Source organism: Podarcis muralis, chromosome 5, assembly GCF_964188315.1.
Source record: "Podarcis muralis chromosome 5, rPodMur119.hap1.1, whole genome shotgun sequence".
Classification (NCBI taxonomy): domain Eukaryota; kingdom Metazoa; phylum Chordata; class Lepidosauria; order Squamata; family Lacertidae; genus Podarcis; species Podarcis muralis.
This window is the reverse complement of record NC_135659.1, coordinates 45,287,310-45,308,593: the sequence shown is the minus strand read 5'-3', so window position 1 is coordinate 45,308,593 and position 21,284 is coordinate 45,287,310. Positions and strand designations below refer to the sequence as shown.

The following is a 21,284-nucleotide window of genomic DNA, read 5'->3' as shown; positions in this document are numbered from 1 at the left end:
CTCCCCCACCCCACTCCACCCCCCGCACCAAATCTCCCAAGTGCTTCTACTTGCTGATGTTTTGATGAGGCAACCCAATCTGCTGGTGTGGTTATTCCTTTGTAAGCAATACATTTGGGGTTGCAAACAAAAGTTTCATATTTCACTGCTGGGTTTGGAAGTTCTGACCAATCTTTCCTTGTTGTTATCTATTCTATTCAGGGTTTCATATTATTGCTGCTTTCAGCATGTGGAAAGCCAACTGCAAGTCATTAGCTTTTATTTTAATTGTCCACATTATTGCGATAACACAGGCAGAAACAACACTGTTCCAAGATGCTCTCTTTGGAATTATAATGTGGCTTAGATCTGCCTGATCAGAAGAAAACAGCTTTATTTCAAAACTCTTCTTTTGAAAGTTAAATGAAAGCCATCCTAAAAGTTTTATGACATGCTCAACTGCAATTGTGAATGATAATAATAATTACTACTACTACTACTAGGATTCCCTTCCTTTTCTGCCATCTATAATTATAAAGGCTTCTGCTCAGTTGGAATACTGTTCAAAAGGCAGAATGAAAATAATTTTCATTAAATGTACTTCATGTTTGATTTAAATGTCACCAGAGGCACAATGACCCTTCCTTCATGTCAAATTGCTGCAGGCTGCTTTGATCATCATATTAATGTTCCAATGGCCATTTCAAAAATAAACAACTGTATTAGGAGTCAAGCTTTTGCAGAGGGCAACAAAATATTATTCTTTGACATTACAACATTTATATCTCAGACACTTCCCCCACCCCAATATGTATATATTCCGTGCCCCTCACAACACGGAATCATCTTGGAAGCATTACAGACCAAACTGCCAGAAAACATTACTGTGCTGGAATGATATTGTGAAGGAAGGAAGAGTGCAAAGAACTCAGAGTGTATGTTTTTAGTCAAATCCTGCTTGGAAATAAGTTACAGGAAAAGCACCCTGATAATGCTGGAAGAGGATTTTTAAGAGGAGGAAGAAGTCCAGAGACATTAGCATGTTTCTAGTCAAATAAATATATTCCAGACTTACCATGCACCTGTTTGGTTTTTCTCCGGAATGAACCCTCATGTGAATCAGCAGTTTATAACGAGCATTGAAAGGTTTATACCGACGGACACAGCCTGTCCAGAAGCAAGTAAAGTCCTCTCCTTTCCTTTGATCAATGTGTGTTTTTTCTATGTGCCGGACCAGTTCATCTTGTTGATCATAGGCAGCACTACAGTCAATCCACCGACAGGCCTGCTTGCCATTGTTGGTCTCCTGCTCTTCGCATTCGTTTGTCTTTGGAGACATGGAAGCATGTAAATGAGACAGCGTCCCTTGAGTTTGGCTTCGCTGCTGGTGCAAATGATAAGGTGGCGGCAGCTCTTGGTTATGCTGAAAAAGATCTGAGGTGGAAGAATATTCATCAAGTGGTTCTTGTTTTAAAAAATTCAACTTCTGACTGCTATGTGAAGTGTCTTGATGAGGAACACTAGCACTGTTCATTATAAGACAGAGGCTTGCATTTTCTCCTGCTTGCTGCATTTGCGAATGATCACAGTCACCTCGGACAATTTCAGTGGAAACTGGTACAAGGCATACCGAAGGGGAAGGAAGATGACAATGGTTCCCAGGTTGGGAACAAGACTGGGGACGAGAGGCTTTCTGTGTACTGTGGAGAGCGATCTCTCCGGGAGAAGGGGAAACACCAGCTGAATTAGTCCGCAGTCCATTCACGCAGGCAACCAGTGACGTTTGTGACGTGCGGATGATAGTTGTAATATCTATCCCATCAGCGGAAGACGGCAACATGGAGATGCATCTCTTCTTCAGGTTGCTTGCCTGGTGCCTGCTAGGATGCTGAGGGCTGCTGAGTGACAATGAGCCCAGGGAGGAGCTATGTTCATTATTAAACAAGTATGATGAAAGTGAATTTGTAAGGCCATTGTTCATTAGGTCTATTTCAGGATGAAAGCTGCCTGAGCTTCTCAGTTCCATTCCTTCGGTAATCCCTCTATGTGTGGAAACCTCAGAAAGGCCCTTGTAATCGCTCCGGCACTCCTGTTTTATATGCTGAGTAGTGTGGCTTCCATTCATGCACAGAGTCGTAGAATCTGTTGATTCTTGAAATGCGGGAGGCCTGAAACACAGTTTCATTTATCATCACTAAGTGGCAGAGAATTGTAGCATTTCATTCAAGATGCAATGTTTATTAAGCTCCTTAGCAAGGGACAATAGAGTTCATCTTTCTGTGTACATCATCTTATAATAACTGCATTTGAAAATTATTTAGCTGCTTTCTCTGGAAAAGCAGTAGCATCTCGTATAGTGTTGGTTTCACACATAAAGAGCAAAGTACTGTTACAGCTGTTTTCAAAATGGCAGCACCTCAATAACCTCTACATATCTTATTCAGTGGGCATTGCAGACAAAATGTATTAGAGCATTATTTATTTCTAATTCCATTCCTCCCCCACTAGTTGTATATAGAGCAGTTTAAACACAACAAATCAAGATAGTTGTGGATTTTGCTCACATGTCTGTCCAGAAAAATGAAAATAACATACTTTCAAGATTAAAAATATATATTAAAAAATTGTCCAGTAGCACCTTAGTATAAGCTTTCATGTGCATGCACACTTCTTTCAGATATACAACTTTTAAACATTTTATTCATTTATTTCAACTGCATCAGACCAACATGGCTACCTACCTGAATACTTTCAAGATATTTGCCTTGAAATATGTTATTTCCAGATGGAAAATGCACATCCTTCCCACTGAACAATGATTTATAATCTACTCCACATTGGAATCCGAACTTGAACACTGAGATAATTTATCTAATGTGGTTGGTTTGGTGTACAGATGTAGTAAAAGGAGGTGGTAGAATCCTGAGGTGGGAGATGGAATGGACTTCAGGCTGCACATTTAAAAAAAACAAAACTTGCTGCAAGTAAGACCAACCAACAGTTACACAGGGACCAGCCTTTTCTGTTTCTATTTGAAGCAAGGAAGAAGAAGCAGCATTTAAAATATGGTCTTTTAAGTGTAGTATGATGTAGTGCAGTCCATTCCACCAACTCTGGACATTCCCACTTCATTCTGCTGCATGTATAGAATGATGGCATACAGGACAGAATTCAACTCTTCCCTTTAGAATAATGAGACTAATGAGTCCTAGATATGGTTTACTAACCCTGTTTTGCTTTACTCATGTGTTTTCACAGTTTCTGTTATTAACAGCTCAGTAGCCCATTCCTACAAAATAAGGGGGCAGTAGCTTTGCTGAGGAGGGGATAGAACAATTTACAGTTGCATTTTTAATGCCAATGATATATGCTTTGTAGAGGTGCGCATTTGTTTGGGACAACAGAAAAAAATTAACTACGTAGTTAATTTTTCATTCTTTCCAAAACGAATGCCCATAGTTTCAAAGGGCAAAAGACTCTCAGTGAATGCTTTTGCTTACCCTAGCAGTTCTGATCTTCTGTAGACAGCAATGGGCAACTAGCACAAATGACAGTTACAAAAACAGATACAACAGTATTGAATGAGTAACAAACTAAATGTGATTGTAAAGACAGAATAACTAAAACTAATGAGTTTTTTAAGAAGGGGAATGGAATGGCCGCTTGCTGTCTTCAATGGCGGTGAGCAGCAGCTACACCAGTCTCCTCTCTTCCGCAGACTCAGGGGAAGACGTCACTTCCCCCTCCACTGGTTGTGCAGGCTGTTGGGAACCACCCTCAATTCCACCAATCTCAGGCAAGTCAGGGGGTGTGGCATCAGGGTCGGACCAGAGTGGAGACTGCAAGCAGCGGCGTAGCGTGGGTTGTCAGCACCCGGGGCAAGGCAAGTAATTTGCGCCCCCTAACCCGTGGATTTGCGCCCCCTAACCCATGGATTTGCGCCCCCTAACCCGTGGATTTGCCCTAACCCCAGATGTTGCGCCCGGTGCGGCCGACCCCCCCTGCACCCCCCACGCTACGCCACTGACTGCAAGCCATACGCTTCCTTCTGTTCCACACCCTTCCCATATAAGTAGGGCATGCCTGGAACCAGAAGTTCATTTGGTGTTGGATTTTTCCTCCCACCCACCCTATGCCACTTGTTTTGGCTTTGCCCAAAGCTAAGCAGGCTAAGCATGTATCCCACCACTTAGTTAGTTCTATGCATATGTCCTGCATAATGTTCTATGAGAAAGAGCTATATAGTAAGTATCAGAAGCATGGGATGGAATGAATTTATTTTAAAAATAGTTCTACCCCACCTGCTTACCACCTTTCTAACGCATCCCAGTGACTCCAAAATGTCACATTAAAAATAACTCAGAAAATGTTGACTTCTCATAAAATCACATTTGTCTGGGATGCTGGTTTGGCAAGATTTAGTCATTTCTTTGTGGCAGGTTTACTATCCAATATCTTCTGAACCATCAGAGCTAGGCTTAGGATTTTTAATCACACTGGAAACTTCCCTCTCTTTCCATTGAAACTCCACTTTCAAACCTTTCATCTCTACCATGATGTAGAAATTCTATTTCAAATAATGTTTATGACTTATTGTTTATAATATCTTAATCTTTTACATTTCATCTGATAATAACCAACACACCTGGTTTTTACAGGTAGAAAAGTAAATACACATTTATTAACACATCTTAACAGATTGTCTATAAAATATGAGGCACACCAGTAAAATGAAAAATGATGTGGTATAAAATCTTTACCTGACATTCATTTGGAACAACCAACACAGCTTACTCATAGCTTTACAATGATTTGTGTTTTCCATGCAAGAAAACCCTGCATTTTCACAGTATCTAAATCTGCTACAAGGTATCAAAGTTGTCCTATTTCTGAGCAAAATTTCTGAAGTTAGGCATAGGCAACCTATAGTTTTAAGAGTTTTTGGTCCATTGACAATATAATTATTTTAATTCTGAAGATGTTGGCAAACCCTATTCTAGGTAATAGAGCTAAGCAGATTTTATTTAAACCACTAGCAATAGCTGAATAAAAATGAACAAATGGCATTATTTATTTATTTTAAAGCATTTCTATAAATCTTAACAACTGTAATTAAGACTGTTGCTTAAGTTAATTTGTCTTTGGTAAACTAGATATGTCTTTCCCAAGAAACCAGAGGCCTTGCTTTTGGGCATCATCGTCCAAAGGGTGCTAAAGAAGGACTATACTTTTTTTATGTATGCAACAACGGCAGCAAGGATACTGATTGCTAAATATTGGAAAACACAAGATTTGCCCACACTGGAAGAATGGCAGATGCAACTGATAGACTATATGGAACTAGCAGAAATGACAGGCAGAATCCACAACCTGGGAGAAGCAGCAGTGGAAGAGGATTGGAAAAAATTCAAGGACTATCTACAAAAATACTGTAAACTGTATAAATGTTAAGAGGATGAAAGAGTAAAAATAAGGGTGGCATCAGTAAATTAGATAAAAAGAATGCGAGAGTATGGTGAAATTTGAGTTAAAGTTAATTATTGAATAATATTATGTTCAAACCAAGGTTTTAAGTTTTTGGGAGGTTAATCTAAAATGGGAAACATAATAATTGGAAAATACAAATAAGTATCTGAAATAAGGTGATAAATTGCTGTCTAGAATTTCTCAAATTTGGAAAGCAGGAACAGAAGATGTGAGGAAGTCTGAATAATTATGAAAGTAAGACTCTGACTATGATGTTATATTTTTTCTATTTTTCTTGTATGCTTTTTTCTATTGTGTGTTTATTCTTGTTCTTTTCTTTTCTTTATGTATGTTGAAAATCATGAATAAAAATCTTTATTTAAAAAAAATAGATATGTCTTGCTGGATCCTGGAGGTAAAAATCAGATCCCCCAAGTCCAATCCTAAACAGGATTGGATTGATGTTAGATATTCCTGGAGTTTGATGGGTCCACCTTTAAGATGGTTCTGTTATGGACTAGGTGCTTGTGATCATTCCCTCCATTCATTAGCAGCAGGTGTCACTGCACAGGTGTGGCTGCACTGCTCTGTGTGCAGGATTAGACTAGATGACCCTCTGGGTCCCTTCCAACTCTATCATTGTATGACTTCTATAGCTTTTATGACTCCTTCCAAACATGACACATCACTGCCACTTACTGAGAGGGAGAGAGGCAAGAGAGTGGGAGCTTGGTGAAATGCAGGCACAGCACAAACACAGTGGCAAAAGCAGTGGATTGGCTCTGACTAAGTGCCTACACTACACCAATATCTACCACCTTTCGTATCCCCCTCTTGGTGACATTGGTGTGTTGCATTTGGAAGACCATAGACCCACTGGCTGTTCTGCCTCCATTTCTTGAGTATGAAAGGAGTGGTTAGGATGGTCCAATTCCTGTCACTGAGGCATCTGAGACCTTTAGATACTCACTCCTAGCAATTACGCCCATTGCTCTCAAGCTTACAGATCTCTGAGAAGGCCAAGAGGCAGGATCAGGGCTTAGTTTGGAGCCTAGATAAACTTCCAGGCATCTAGAAAATGTATCTGGTTATTCCAAATTAATTTGTAATTGGATTCTACAATTTGTGATGAAATAAGGTGTTATGGGTCAATTAGACTCATGCAGTTAAGCTTGTTATCAAATATTTTTAGCTGTCACACAGACATTTATTATGGCTTGGCCTACTTGTTTAGGATGCTTCTATTTATAAAGATAATACACATCCTCATACACTCACAGGCATTGAGGCAAGGCAAGACATGTGAGGTTTCTTAAAAGATTTCCAGCTCTGCTACTTAAGATAATAACTGAAAGAAACAAGATAGTCTTCCTAACATAACTTCATTCAATTTTCTTCAGATTTTTTTACACACATATATAAATTTCCTAGATCACTCCACTGCAAGTTTTGAAAGTTTTTTGCTATGTTTTCACAGTTCTGCAACATGCTCCTTTTTCTGCTTTTATGACTGAATCCAGCGAAAGCGTTATTTTCTGTGCCTAATAATGGATTATCTGAAAAAGTGCCAATATTAGCTGTTTATCAGGACCAGTTGCAGTGAATAAACGATTAAGATTTTTCTATCAAAACATATGTATCTCATTTATCTGTTCTATGTAGTGAAAATGTACTGCATAGCTTTCAAAGCCATGAGATGAACTTGTGGGTAGGAGAAGAAGAAGAAAAGGTTCTCTCTGGAATACAGCTCTTAAATAAGTCAAGGAGGACTGGAAGAAGATAAAGGATTTCAGCATATTAGGTTAAATGGACATTTTATTTGCAACAGTCAGTTGTCTAGAACATGTTTTTTGCTGATGGCACAGATGGTATAAGCTTTTATTGGGGTTTTCTTTGTGGCTGAAAATCTAGGAATTAAAGACAGAACCACAGAAATTCTCTTTTCTGTTATTTATGGACTGGACTCTTTTCTGTTATTTATGGACTGGGAAGCAGGCATAGCCAAAATGACCACAGCAAAGGAAGCTTCCAGTATACTGTTATCACAGTTCTTCCCCTCTATTGCCGGGTAGTCTCAAACCCTAGTGAAACTGTAACTTTAATGGAGGTTAAGGATAATGGACACCACATGCTTAAGTTTTTAACCTCAGACAGGACCTTTCTCTTGGATTCATTTTCATAGAATTTATACACTGAACTTTTAAATGGTGCTACATGAAGAAAGCATGGTAGCACACATGAACACAAGGACAGCCTTTCCCCACAAATGGCTTTTGACTCGAGACCAAAATCGGGAAAATAGATGCTCAAGTTGCACAGTATATTGGCAGGTGCTTGTAAACTCCAAAATCCAAACTACCAGCAAAACTACATGTGGTGGCAGCAGACCCACATCACTGAGTGTTGATTGCAACAGTAAATCAGCATGTATAAAGCAGGAAAGGGGTGGATAGAGGGGAAATTGCAATGTGGGCACTGTTTTACAGTGGTTCTGTTCCTACCTACAAAGTCGTGCTCTGAGTGTAGCACTGGGAGACTTAATTCAAAGTTTCATTTGAATTAAGAAAGTATCTAGAATCCACATTGGTGTCTGTATGAATGAAGATGAGGGGATCAGAAATTAAGCTAGTCACTGAAAAATAAACTGTAAAACTAATCCCCTCCCCAAAAAAATTGCATATATGATCTCCTAGTTACCAGTGAACAGAGAACCCACTGACAAAATATTGGGCTATATTAAATATTTGCCAGTGTAGGAGGAAAGCTCCTTTTTAACAGCTATAGTGGCATTTGGAGGAATCCTATCCACAGTACTCACCAGGTTTAGAAAGGCTGAAGCTTAGTGAAGTATCAGCAGTCAGAAATTTGCAAAGCTAATTGCTGGTTGGGGTGTGTGTGTGTGTGTGAACTTTTAAAAATACCACAAGATTGTGGGATGACATCACAGCAAGGGGCTCTTAATACATCTACAGAAACATAAAATTATGTGGGACCTGAAGTGCCAAAAGTAAGCAAGAAAACAAACAAACCATGGAACCCCTGAGAAACACTGGCATTCATTCTACATTCTTCCAGTTTCTGAGAAAAAGGCAAAGCCTACAGAGCCCAAGCCAAGCTTTAGGAGTAAAGGGAATTACCCCAGTCACCTGCTGCTTTATATCACAATAGCGGCTCTCTCAAGTTCTATGGCACATAATCCTGTGTTGTTCTGGGAATCTTCCCTGAGACAGAGTTGTAAGGAGTTCATATTTCGTAAGGGAGTACTATGATCCCCTGTATACAGGCATCTGTCATTTCCTCATTATGGATTTTTCAAAAAGCTCCTGAAAAGATCTAAGCAAGGTCTTCTCTTCCTCCTTTTGTTTGCTCCAACCCCAATTATCTTTGCATCATAATTGTATTCAGTGAAAGAATAAAACCAGATTGTTAGCAGTAAGTACCATGTGGATTCATAACAGGGTCAAGATGGAGTTAACAAACATATATAGCAAAATCAAAAGCAGCTAAATTGCCATGAATAAGTTAAGAGCCCTTGTTTCCTCATGCCATGTATATGGAAATTTGAATAAGATGGTTCTAGACATGGAGCATTTATGAATTAAAGTATCTCATATAAAAGTTTCTACTTTGAAGGGTATTTTCCCCCCCTCAAGATTCTCAAAAAGCTCAATATTGTTCAGCGAAAAAGCAGAGTAGCTGATGGATCACCTTTAAAAAATAAAAATTCACAGCAAGTTTCTCTCAACAATTGACATCTTCTTAGAAGGGTACCAGATTCAAACTTTGTAATAATGTTACCTTATGTAAGTTGGATAAAAAATGGCTGTTGTTTTTTAGTTTTCTATCCTTAAAAAAGCACAAAGGTCTTAAAGGATTTTTTTATGGGGGGGGAGGGAGAGAGATAGAGATACAAATGTCCTGTTGACTAGATGGGAACTTATGATATCCTCTTATGGGAAATACTGCTATGGGGATTGTTTTATTATTTTCTACCTTCCTTCAAGTTGTAGCTTGAAAGCATCCTTTTTCTAGTACTTGAGGCCAGATCCCTGATTCATTCTAAACTCAAGTCAGCAGCTTGTCCAGAACCCAGCAATTATTTTCTTTGGATCTACAACAAATTCTTTACTGAAGATGGGATCAAGCCTCCCTAACTGAGGTGCCTTCCACATCATCCATAACAATTGGCCAAGCCGGCTGGGACCAACGGAAGTTGTAGTCCAACAACATTTGCAGGGCTACCCTTGAAATAAGCAATTGGAGAGGAGGGGGGGGAAAGGAGACCAATGTCTCATCCACATGTTTGTTGAGCAAAAATCCTCTTCTTTACTTACCATCCAGTCATTAGCTATTCATGCTGCATGTTTGGCTAAGGGGGATGAGCAACAAGCCATCTCTTGGAATGGCAAATCTTGATTTCATTTTGACTACAGGAAACCATATCAGAGATTGTGGCAATGGATAAAGCCTATTTCAAGAAGCCAAGAGGAAACTATTGCCCCCTCCTCCCCTCTTTTGATTCTTAGAACTGGAACACAAAAGAAGGGCATACTTGAAGGTGCAAGGTGGAATGCTCTCCCCTGGGAGGCTTGCTCAGCGCCTTCCTTACATATATTTAGGCACCAAGAAACCCATTCCTCTTGTAGAAGAAATCAGAGGTGGGGGGAGGGAAGGAAATGTTCTGCAGCCTCCAAGACTCCTGGTGCTCTAAAGCATTTGCCTGTCTGGGTAAAAGTAAATCAGACTAAAAGAAAAGGAAAATGGGAGGAAATAAAGTTGGTACTGAAACCTCAGGGAAGGAAACTTTAAAATAAAATTTAAAAAAACCACTGCTCAAGCCCTGAGGAGGATGTGGAGTGGGTGATCCTTGCTATTTCCCAACCTTCACGGATCCAGGAATGTCAACAACTGCTCCTTCATCTCTGCTTGTCTGCTGATGCCCATGATGCCCATTCTGGACTGTGCACAGACAACAGCACACCCTGCTTTTGTGCCCTGCAGGCAAACCAGACTGAAGACTGACCTAGCCAGGTCCGCAGGTGGGGCATCCCCACTCTTTTGGGCCCCTGAGTGGCCCATTATTATTTTTTCATTGTTGGCGGGCAATCCACCAGCCCCCGTGGCCAGCCAAGGCCAAAGCAGAGGGCTGTGCAGGGCTACGGCTTCCCACTCTAGGCCGGAAAAAGCTGCAAATGTCACCACCATCAGAGTTATGGTAAACGGTCTTTCTCCCAGGCCTTCAGCTAATTAAACAATCTATGGCATTTTAAACTAGGGGGTGTTGTTGTTGTTTGTTACTATGTTATGTATTTTTGTAATGTTATGTTTTGTAATGTTATTTTTGTATGTATATTGTAAACCACCCTGTGATCCTTGGATGAAGGGCAGTACAGACAGTTAACAAATAAAAAGATTAATAACTCAAGTTGGCAAAATAGCATAGCGTGTAACTGCTGAAGTTTTCAGACCTGTGACAACTTCTGAAATGATAAGAGCACATAAGGCAGTCAAAATTGAAAACAATACCTTGTATCTGAGCGAGACAAGTTCAGCTGACTAACATGTAGGAGTCTTTCACAAGGCAACGGGTGGTCTCGGGTAAGCGAGCTTCCTGAGTGGATGAGCAGGTTCTGTCTACACACGGGCCCCAAGCTATTTGTCATCTCCACATCCATCAAGTTATTCTTCTCAGATATCAAATTACAATGATTGTAGGCACCATTCACTGTTAAAGAAAGGAGAGGAGAAAGAGAAAAACATAATGATGAGCTCCTCAACAAGAGTGGTGCTGTATCTTACTTGTTCCCATCAGCATGATCCACCTACTACTGGCAGTCTGCCTCAAGAAATCAGGAGAGAATGAAAAGAAAGGTTCAAAGTAATCAAGGTCCAATTCCTAAGGAATTAACCAATGACATTGATTGTTGCTTTCCCTACCACCACCTTATATTGAGACCTGAATAAATGATAATATTTCTAAGAACATTTTCTTTTACTACAGGAGGAGGTGAAACAACAGTTTTGTTTTTAGTTATTATTTCTTTTGGGGGAGTCTTGTAGGTTGAGGGGGGATGGGAAGTGGCACTTTGACCATAGGCCCTGAAATGTTCTTCTGAAACATAAACATTGGATACCAAATTCTTGCCGGTCCAGGTTGCATTTTGCTTCTATTCAGCCACTCAAGTCTTTACCAAGCAATACTATGTAAGACAAGGGCAACACATTACTCTTAAAAAAAAATGTGAAATGAGGAAAAATAAGAATGTAAAGGTTATTTATGCAACACTGAAAAAGTAGCATACATAACTGTGCTTCACTCTTCCTGCCTTTAACTGAAATAATTAAAATGTGTGTGAACTGAGAGCTCTCGCTTACGTGCTAAATTGCAGCCTCCATTTTTACTGATTTTCTTTTACACCTGAACACTGACCCATTTTCATTGCACAAACTATAAGAATAGATGGCCTTCAGAAACGCTCTTTCTAATGTACCAGCTGCCTGACTTTTGACTCATATAGGATAGTGTATATGAGCTGGCTTCTAATGAGATGCTAGTCAAAATCACAGGTTCCTATTTCTTTGCCACACGCAATCTAGAGTTTGAATTGTAGCCTGTTAGACAGTTCAACTGGATAACATGCTAGTCTTGAAGGACACAAAAAGTCCTGGAAATGTGCCCATGTGCAATGCTTTAACAGCCATATCCATTTCAGTTTCAAAACATTATACTATCAGACCATGAGAAATACAGCGACCCTAAATGTCTTTTTAAAAATCACAATAATAACAAATATATTTCAGAAAGCATACAGTACTCCTTATCAAAATAGTTTTTTAAAAGCTGTGGATCAGATCCAGAGTTAAATGTGCATAGCAAGGCTGGTGGAAGTTGACTTCCTTGCCTTGTCACGCTCCTCCAAGGCTCAGAAACCCTGATGAATGGGTGGGCTGAACAAGTAGCACTGAATGCTATGGGAGATGAGCTCCTCATAGAAGCTTCCCATGGTTTTCAAGGATCCTCACTTGCCACACAGCTTCCCACACCTCAGCCCACCTCATCCAGCCGGGTATCTTGTAGGAGAGCTGCCACTAGGAAGAAGCAGAGAAAAGTGTCTGCTAGTCCTGACACATACGCTTAACATTGGATCCTGCCCAATGAAATAGCCACAATTCCTCTTTGATGCATGCAGCTTTGGGGAGATTACCTCTTTGAGGTAGTGAGATCTGTAAATTCCTTGGTAGCTTGTCAATGCCACGGTATTTTTAATGAACATATTTACTTGGAAGTCCCACTTTGTTCAACAGAGCTTACTCCCAGGTAAGCATACATAGGATGGGAGCCACAGTTTTGTAAGTTGTTTCGGTTTCTAGAAGTAATGACTACAATTCTAGAAGTAATGACTACAATTTATACATATATCCACTTTCTCATAAAGCTATGGAAGTACTGCATGGGTACATTTTTCTCATTTAAAATGGTGGTAGAGTGGTTACATTTTGTAACCCATCAGATTTCTCTCCCTCTCCCAAGTATCTCACCCAATATCAAAGTGCTAAACTGTTTTTCACATATGGGATGGGTTTAGTACCAGGAAAATCCCTGTGGGTGTACATCTGCACTCTTTCATTGCTTGGGCAATACAATTCCGAAATTCATTAGCAACCATTTTAGCACTTTTACCATGATATCATGACACAGAAACCAAAGGCTTGAACTGGACTATTTACAACATGCATACGGAAAACATAGATGCTATTGGGGAACAATTTTAAAGAGAAGTATCAACACAATCTTCATAATGTTAGCAACATTTACCTCCCCAGCGGGTACCAAAACTAAAGCCAGAGAAGTATTAAAAAGCTGAGGCCAATTGGCAATATGCATATGTTTACAACACAAGTTTAATGTAGATAGACTTTCTAATAAAATGTCAGATCATCTTCATGCCAAATTCCCATTTTTTAAAAAAATGCAGCCGTAACAATAACAGACAAGCCATGGCAATAAAGGAGGGGTTTTCAACCTTTTTGACTCCATGGCTCTCTTGACCATGCAGCACCCCTGTGGGGCTCAAGAGCCCAGTAATCTCACCCCTTGCCTGCAGAGCTGGCAGGCTCTCACCCTTTTTTGAACATCCTCCCTTGTGTACCCTCATCCTCTTCTCCTTTGGAGTCCTCTGGGCAGCCACTGCTGCTGCCCCCTGGTCTCTGAGCTGCCCCCCCCCCAAAGAAGAAGAAGAAGAGTTTGGATTTGATATCCCGCTTTATCACTACCCGAAGGAGTCTCAAACCCTAGGCTCTGTGGTTTAACCCACAGCGCCTCCCGCGTCCGTACTGTGTGAGTAGCTACATGCTAATGAGAGCTTTATTACATGCATTTTCACATAAATGTGCGGTTTGTCTCCAAAAGGCAATGTTGGGTTGCAGTCTGACACTAATCTCTATAGCGATAACTCCAACTTCCCAAGGATGTTTCAGTTTTTCATTCATAGTGGATACTGTGTTGTACAGAGGTCCTGTTGTTTCTGATAAAAGCACCCACTGGGGCTTCACAATGAGATAAGGCTGAATGGAAAGGGTGATGATTCAACAAGAGTTTGCTGTAGTGCTTTAGAACTTTACCTAATTAAGAACAATGAACAAATAGCTTTAATGACACATAAAACTGCAGTGACTCACACTCAAAACAAAGATATGTTTGAAATATTTGCCTAACATACTAAACTATCCCCAGAGCTTTTGTGGCTTTTGTGGTGTCTGCCAAACTAGGTCATTTGCTTATTCTTGCTGCTTTGAGACATCATACAGAATGCACCTATGACATGTCTAAAGAAAATAACATTTTTACTGGGAACTTGCACTGCAGTGTCCTTTCAGAACAAGACTTTAAGTATCACTTATTTTTATTCAATTGAATTTATCCATTTGTAGAAAGGATTTTTTTAAAAAACTACCCAGGGCAACTGTAAAATTACTTCTGCATGAGCGTCCCCCAACCTGGTGCCCACCAGGTGCTTTGAGGTACAACTCACATCAGCCCAAGCCAGTGTGGCCATTGGCCAGGGATGAAGTGAGCTGAAATTGAAAACATCAGAGGGTACCAGGCTGGCGAAAGCTGGTTTAATTAGTGATATGTCTCACTGCCTTTTTAGGACTTCGGTGCTGAAAAGGCAGGCATTCAATATGTGAAACCTTGTCTATCATTGAATATCTATATCAGGAAAAGGCTGGATCAGCTGGCGGGGGAATTGTCACCTATATTTTAATGGTGACAATTCAAATATTCAACTTCTTAGCTTTGCCCCCAGCTGTTGCATGATTTATGGCAGGATTTTGGATTCTGCAAAAACGTTCTTCCATGTGATTGAGATCCAGATATTGTCAAAATTGCTTCCCATGTGGAATGGCTTGACTGAACCTCGTGCTAGATACCATGGTAAGTTAAAACACATGGCAGAAACCAATAGCAGCATGCCAGCAATTCAGAAAGGTGGAATGCTGGTGTGGGTGCTACCATTTAATTCAGTTGGCCCTGGTTCAGGACCACTTGCCAATGTGGATTGATTTAAATCAAGGTAATTCAAAACATGATCTTTAAAAACACACAACTGATTTAAATCATTGATTTAGAATCATTGCTTTAACAAAGTTTCACAATTGATGCTTTTCTGTATTCCCTAAACAATGGCATAATTCTGAGAGGGGACTGGATACACAAAGTAGGTCAGAATGAAAACTGGTAGGATTGCATCAGGGACTCGTTTTAAGGAAAGGCATTAGTATTGCGGAGAATACTGATATTGAACATGAGCTCTGGATTAATGTATGAAGAATTGCTGGAGAAGCTACCACAGCACAAGAATTTAAAAGAGCTAAAAACCTAACATTTTGATGACGACTTTAGTCATTCCTTCAAAAATCCACCAAATGCTTGTTTATATAGTCACTGTGTGCAAGAGTGAGGAAAGAATGTCAAAATGAAGTCATGTCTACAATTTGGAAAATTACACCATTTTTGTAGATCCAAAAGTGGGGTGACAACAATTTTGCAGATTTTTGCTTGCTGTTAATGGTGATCTCAGTGTCACTGGAAACAAGAGGAAATTAAGACAGCAAAAATATCTTAATCTTTGCAGCTCTAAGACACATTTGACTTAAAGTAATGCAGGACTGATGACTGACAAACTCAAGAATTTAGAACCGTTAGAGAAAACATGCTGAATAACCTCCTTAGTATCACCCAATAAAATCCTGCAACAGTTAGACATATTCTACTGTCTTCTTAGTTTTGGGAAAGTATATATATGCACATATTTCTAGATTTCATTTGAATTGCATTTTTTTTAAACAAACAAACCCTACTATGTGAAATGTTAATAAATAGAGGAGGACAAGACAAAATGGCAGAAGCAATACAAAAGAGGAGCTTTACATTTGTTTGTTTGCTTGTTTGTTTATAAGGGTCTTAGGGCAGGTAACAACAATAGAAAATACAATTCTAAAAACAAGTAAAACCTTTACAGTTATAAAACATGTAAAGATATTGAATCATCTCAAATAATATATACCTAAATCTTGGATCCATTCTATTAAATTGGTTGATAACTGATTCTCAAAATAGCAACTACTGAGATTTCATGAAATTGCAGTTACACATTGTCAATACGTCTTAATAAAAGCTAACCATCTTAATACGTAATGAGTTGTTTACTGTATCAAAAACAGCTGAGAAGGGGGGGCTATTCCTGCTAAAACTATTCCTGTGGGTTGGCTGCTGTCACAGAATGAGCTTGAGAGACAGGGAGAACAAATGACAGCTTGGGCGATTTCCCACTGGGATGCAACACTTGTTCACCCATCAAAAGGTTCCTGGCTGAACAAGTTGTAGTGTCCAGTTTCACAAAGTGAAGGATAGGAGTGAGACTAATACAATTCAGTGGTTACGTTTTGCTACAGGAAAGGTGGTTTTGGATTGGGCAGAAGTTATTCTAGAATCATAGAATTGTAGAGCTGGAGAGCTGGAAGGGACTCCAAGGGTTATCTAGTCCAACCCCCTGCAATGCAGGAATCTCAACACGATCATACATGACAGATGGCCAGACAGCCTCGGTTTAAAAACCTCCAGGGAAGGAGAGTTCACCACCTCTCATGGAAGTCTGTTTCACTGTCAGCTCTTACTGTCAAAAGTTCTTCCTGCTGTTTTGTTGGAATCTTTCTTGTAACATGAATTTGTTGATTCGGGTCCTACCCTCCAGGTCGGGAGAAAACTACCGTAGCTTACTCAGTCCTCCATGTGACAGCCCTTTAGATATTTGCAGATGGCTATCGTATCTCCTCTCAGTCTCCTCTTTACCATGCTAAACATGCCCAATTCCCTCAACCTTTCCTCGTAAGGCTTTGTTTCCAGACCCCTGATCATCTTGGTTGCTCTCCTCTGCACATGTTCCAGCTCATCAATATCCTTAAATTGTGGTGCCCAGAACTGAGTGGTTATTCATAGTTTGGTTGCTAGCTTGGCTTTAACTTTTGGCATGTGAAAACTTTCCTCTTCAGGCTGGCATTTAGGCTGTGAGCTGGTGTGCATTCCTGTTCTCTGCTGTTGAATATTTATGCTTTTATTGAATTTGGCTTCATACATTTTATTGTATACAACCAATGGGCAATTTTTCTGGAAAGATGGATGATACTTTTTAAAATAAAAGAATTAAAAAATAAATGACTCTCAGTGTATATTTACAAATATCTAGATCTGGAGTGGCACACACAATGGAATTTTCTCTCTTCCTGTAACCAGTAAAAGCTACTCCTGACTGGGCTGGAGTGCAGACCTGCAGTGTAAAGTCGGCTTGGTGGAAAATGTGCATGGATACCTTGCACAGGAGGTCTCAGAGGAGAGAATGGGGAAAGCCCCCTTGCAAAAGTAAAGCTCAGCTGGTGGTAGTCTGAATCCAAATCCTACTATTGTTTTTTAAGGATGAAGCACCTCCAATTTAAGTAGCTAAAATATTTTCAACAGTCCTTTTAAAAAAAAACTAAGTACAGGCAACAACCAATTTACATGCATCCGATTGACACACAATTGTGCATGCACGGATGGCACCGAACCCAGGAGCGACCCTAAAACATTACCAAAATGTCACAAAAAAGAGTGAATGGGGGAGATGTGGGATGCTTTATTTGGGACCTGCCAATGCATGTGGGGGTTCGGAATGTAACCCCTGCACAAAATAAGGATTGCCTGATACCTCCCGTCTTTTTTTAAAAAAACACTTGAATATTTGAATGACAGTTCAAATACAGATCCCCAGCTGAACCCTAATAAAAGATCTGGAACTGGGTGTGCATGAGTTGTCTGTTGTATTGCAGAACCAAAAGAACAGAATAGGGATCACAGGTGAGTATCACATATCCTGCAGAAAAATCACATGGGCAGAGTCATTATGGTGGCTGTGAAACAAGTAGTAGGTCCACAGTAGGGTTGAGGCAGAGCGAGTTAGGAAGATGAAAATGAAATACATACATCAAAACAGGATGGAGGAACCTGTGACCCTCCAGCAATTTGTTGGACTACAGATCCCATCTCCCCTGACCATGGGTCATATTTTCTAGGGCTGATGGGAACTGGCGTCCAACGGCATCTAGAGGTCACCACAATGGCTCCCCCTATTTTCAAATCAGATGATAAAAGGAAAGTTCAGGGAAATAAGTAGAAAAATATTTTCTGTTGTCATATTGCCCTTCTGAACAGATTCTAACATTGAGCAGAAGAGAGAAGACAACGTTTTGGCTTTGAAATGATTGCCAAAGAATGGTAGGAACAAGACTTGCATGTTACTTCTAATGGAACATGTCTGCAGTCATTCTCTTCCTAGAATACACACACTGGCAGGAAAAGGAGCTGTTTGTTAACTGCAGCTGAGTGACTGGAAACAATATTGCAGCTGTATAATTGGAGCAGTAACAGAGCTCTCTTCATATCGCTGAACTCCTGGATTCTAAAATTGGGATGGCAGCGTAAGCTGAACCAAGGCTTATGCATAAGTGTGTGGCACCTCCCAGAGAAGACGTCACAACTGCTTTGCTCCTCCCCCCACCTTTTTTCACTCCTGCACCACTGTGAGCTAAGCCAGGTTTTGGCTCAGGGTATCATTCAAACCCTGCCTTGTGCTTTAAGTTCTGACCTCACTAACTACAAGCTGCAACCAAGAATAAATGCATATTGCCGGTGTGCGTGGGGGGGGGGGTGATCCAAAGGCAAAAATATACTGATAGCCTCCAAGATTCAGAAACTGAAAAGCAGAGCTTTCCAAACTTTTCATGTTGGTTACACACTTTTCAGATGTGCATCAGTTCACGACAAAGTAATTCAGTTTTAGTAGCAAACTGGAGGTTAAACTAACTGCTTTCCAGACCCGGGAGGAGTGTAGGGAGTGTTCACACAACATACCTACACACTACAGCTGGCACACTAACATGTTGCGATACACAGTTTGGAAAACTCTGCTGTAAGGTGTTAAGATACTGCCTAAGCTAGAGGGGAGCCTCACATCCATACTGGCAGGCATTGCGTGGCAAAGGTGCAAGCACTGGAAACTGAAGCAGTCATGTGGAGGCAAACTGCTGGCAATTGGAGACCTTGGGGCCCCCTTCTCCTCAGCTGGTGGTCAGTGGTGGTCTCTTATTGCCCTCCATCTCACTGCTGCCATTAACTGCAAGTACTTGGCAAACAAATCAGGGCTTCATAATGGAAAGGTCACTAAAACACACACACACACACACACACACACACACACACATTAGGAACTGGCAGTATATCTAAAAAAATATAACAGCAAACATCACAAGTCTGTGGCACATCTAGATGTAGATAATTTTGTGTGCAAGTCAGGCTGCTCCATCTCAAAAAGATACTATAGACCTGAAGGAGATAGGCTATTCTGTATATTGTTATGCCTATCCCCATTCTCCATGACAGACAATAATCAAAACTTAAACAAAATTGTGACAATTTATTTTATTCCACTGCTGCTAGCTTCATTACTCTGTTTCTTTTAGCTATTACCTAAAAATACAGAGCTCACAACTCCAGCTGAACTTCTTTTATGCCAATATGCATGCTGGTTCCACTTAGTACAATGAACATCATTAAATGCACATGTGCCAATGATACTTCTTTTCTTTCCTTTTTTACTATACTGTAAATATTTTTTAGAATTAGAGTTTGGTACAATGAATGTCAAACAATGACATGGATGTCAACAACTGAATTCAAGGCAAAGGAAGCTGTCAAGGAAGTAGAAAGCAGATGGAACTGATAATCAGTTTTGAAAGATTAACATGGAGATATTATGAAGCCATAAATCAAATGGCTGATACAGAAAATGTAATTAATTTTAAAAGTTTAAAGGTATATTTCTTAGAGAGCCTAAAACCTAATTGTCAATGCAATTATCCAAGCTGTGAATCTCTGTGTGTTCTTTACTTGTACCAAGTTGGATACAGAAGGAAGGCAAGGCTCTGAAATACCACTGATTGCCTTTTTTGTACTTTCAGATGAATGGTAAAATCACCCCCATGTACAGAATCCAAAATAGGTAGACTGTCTTACAGTACAATCCTATGCATCTTTACTTGAAAGAAAATTCCACTGACTTCAGTGGTGTTTACCAAGTGTTTTTAAAATAACAGCTCTAGTATAAAATCCTGTATTTCCATAAACTGTTCAAGAAACTCACTTTTAGGACAAAGACTGGAGGAACCAAGATAGCATGTTGAGAGAGGTGTACATTTGCAGGCGTTAGTGGACAGCATAGTCCAGAAATCAAAATGAAAATTGATAATCCATTTTTACACCAAAACACATTATGAAGGACCAAGTCTTGGTAGAAACTTTAGAGGATAAAATACACTTTGAGCCACTAGAGAAAATACTAGAGAAAATGCTAAATTTACACACACAACTGTTAAATAACTGTGCCAAAGCAAACATTTGCATTCAATAATGTTATATGGATTTAGAGGTCTCCATAGAGATTAGCATCATGAAAATATCTGGTAGCTTAGGGAAAACATAACACTATTCTAATGTGTGTTGAGGGCCTTCCCCGGCCTACACAAACACACACTAACTTTCTGAAATTTCAATACAGAAATAGAAGCTCTAATTTACGAACAACCTAAACCACAAAAAAAATTTTTTTAATAGATTACAACCCCCGTTTTCCAAATCTCAGTTATTAGAACAAGGTGACAAATCTCTATAAGTCCCCAAGCAGCCTAAAGCCAAAGTATGGCTATTCAGAATCACCACAACTTAGTGAAATGCAGACTTTTTTTCCTACCCTGGAAAAATACTTAGCATTTAACAAAAATACACAGCATTTAACAAGATCAACCTTAGGATCATAGGGTTTAAACTATCAGGATATTGGTCCATCTGTGTATTACAGTGATAAGGGTGCAACCATCCAGGAAGGATTTAAAAGGTGATGCTGAAGGACTTTTGCTCTGCCCCGGCTTGCAGGTTCCCACGGCAGTCTGTTTTGTTCCCCATGCTGTTCAACTTCAATATGAAACCACTAGTAAGCCATCCAAAAGTTTGGCTACATCAGTATGCTAATGATATTCAACTTCACCTTTCCTGTCCGTTCTCAGAATCCTAAACCAGTGCCTGGTTGTAGTTCTGGGACAGAGGCAGATGTTTTGATTTTAAGCTGCTTTGGGTAACAAATTGCCCAGTAAATCAGCTTAAAATATTTTTTTAAAAAAAATCTAGCTCATTATGAATTAGGTGTGGTTTGGGCACCACATTAAAGCATAGCTAAAAATAAACTATGCTT

General features: G+C 39.9%; 1 protein-coding gene across 1 annotated transcript in view; it reads right to left on the bottom strand.

Moving 5' to 3' along the window:
• The window catches only part of GLIS1 (GLIS family zinc finger 1), a 176,151-nt gene that overhangs the window by 95,134 nt on the left and 59,733 nt on the right, over window positions 1-21,284 (bottom strand). The window contains exons 3-4 of the mRNA XM_028733439.2: window positions 10,972-11,170; window positions 1,055-2,147 (exon numbers count right to left, since the gene is read on the bottom strand). Of these exons, the coding sequence (XP_028589272.2) occupies window positions 1,055-2,147; window positions 10,972-11,170 (1,292 nt within the window). The remainder of the gene's footprint in view (window positions 1-1,054; window positions 2,148-10,971; window positions 11,171-21,284) is intronic.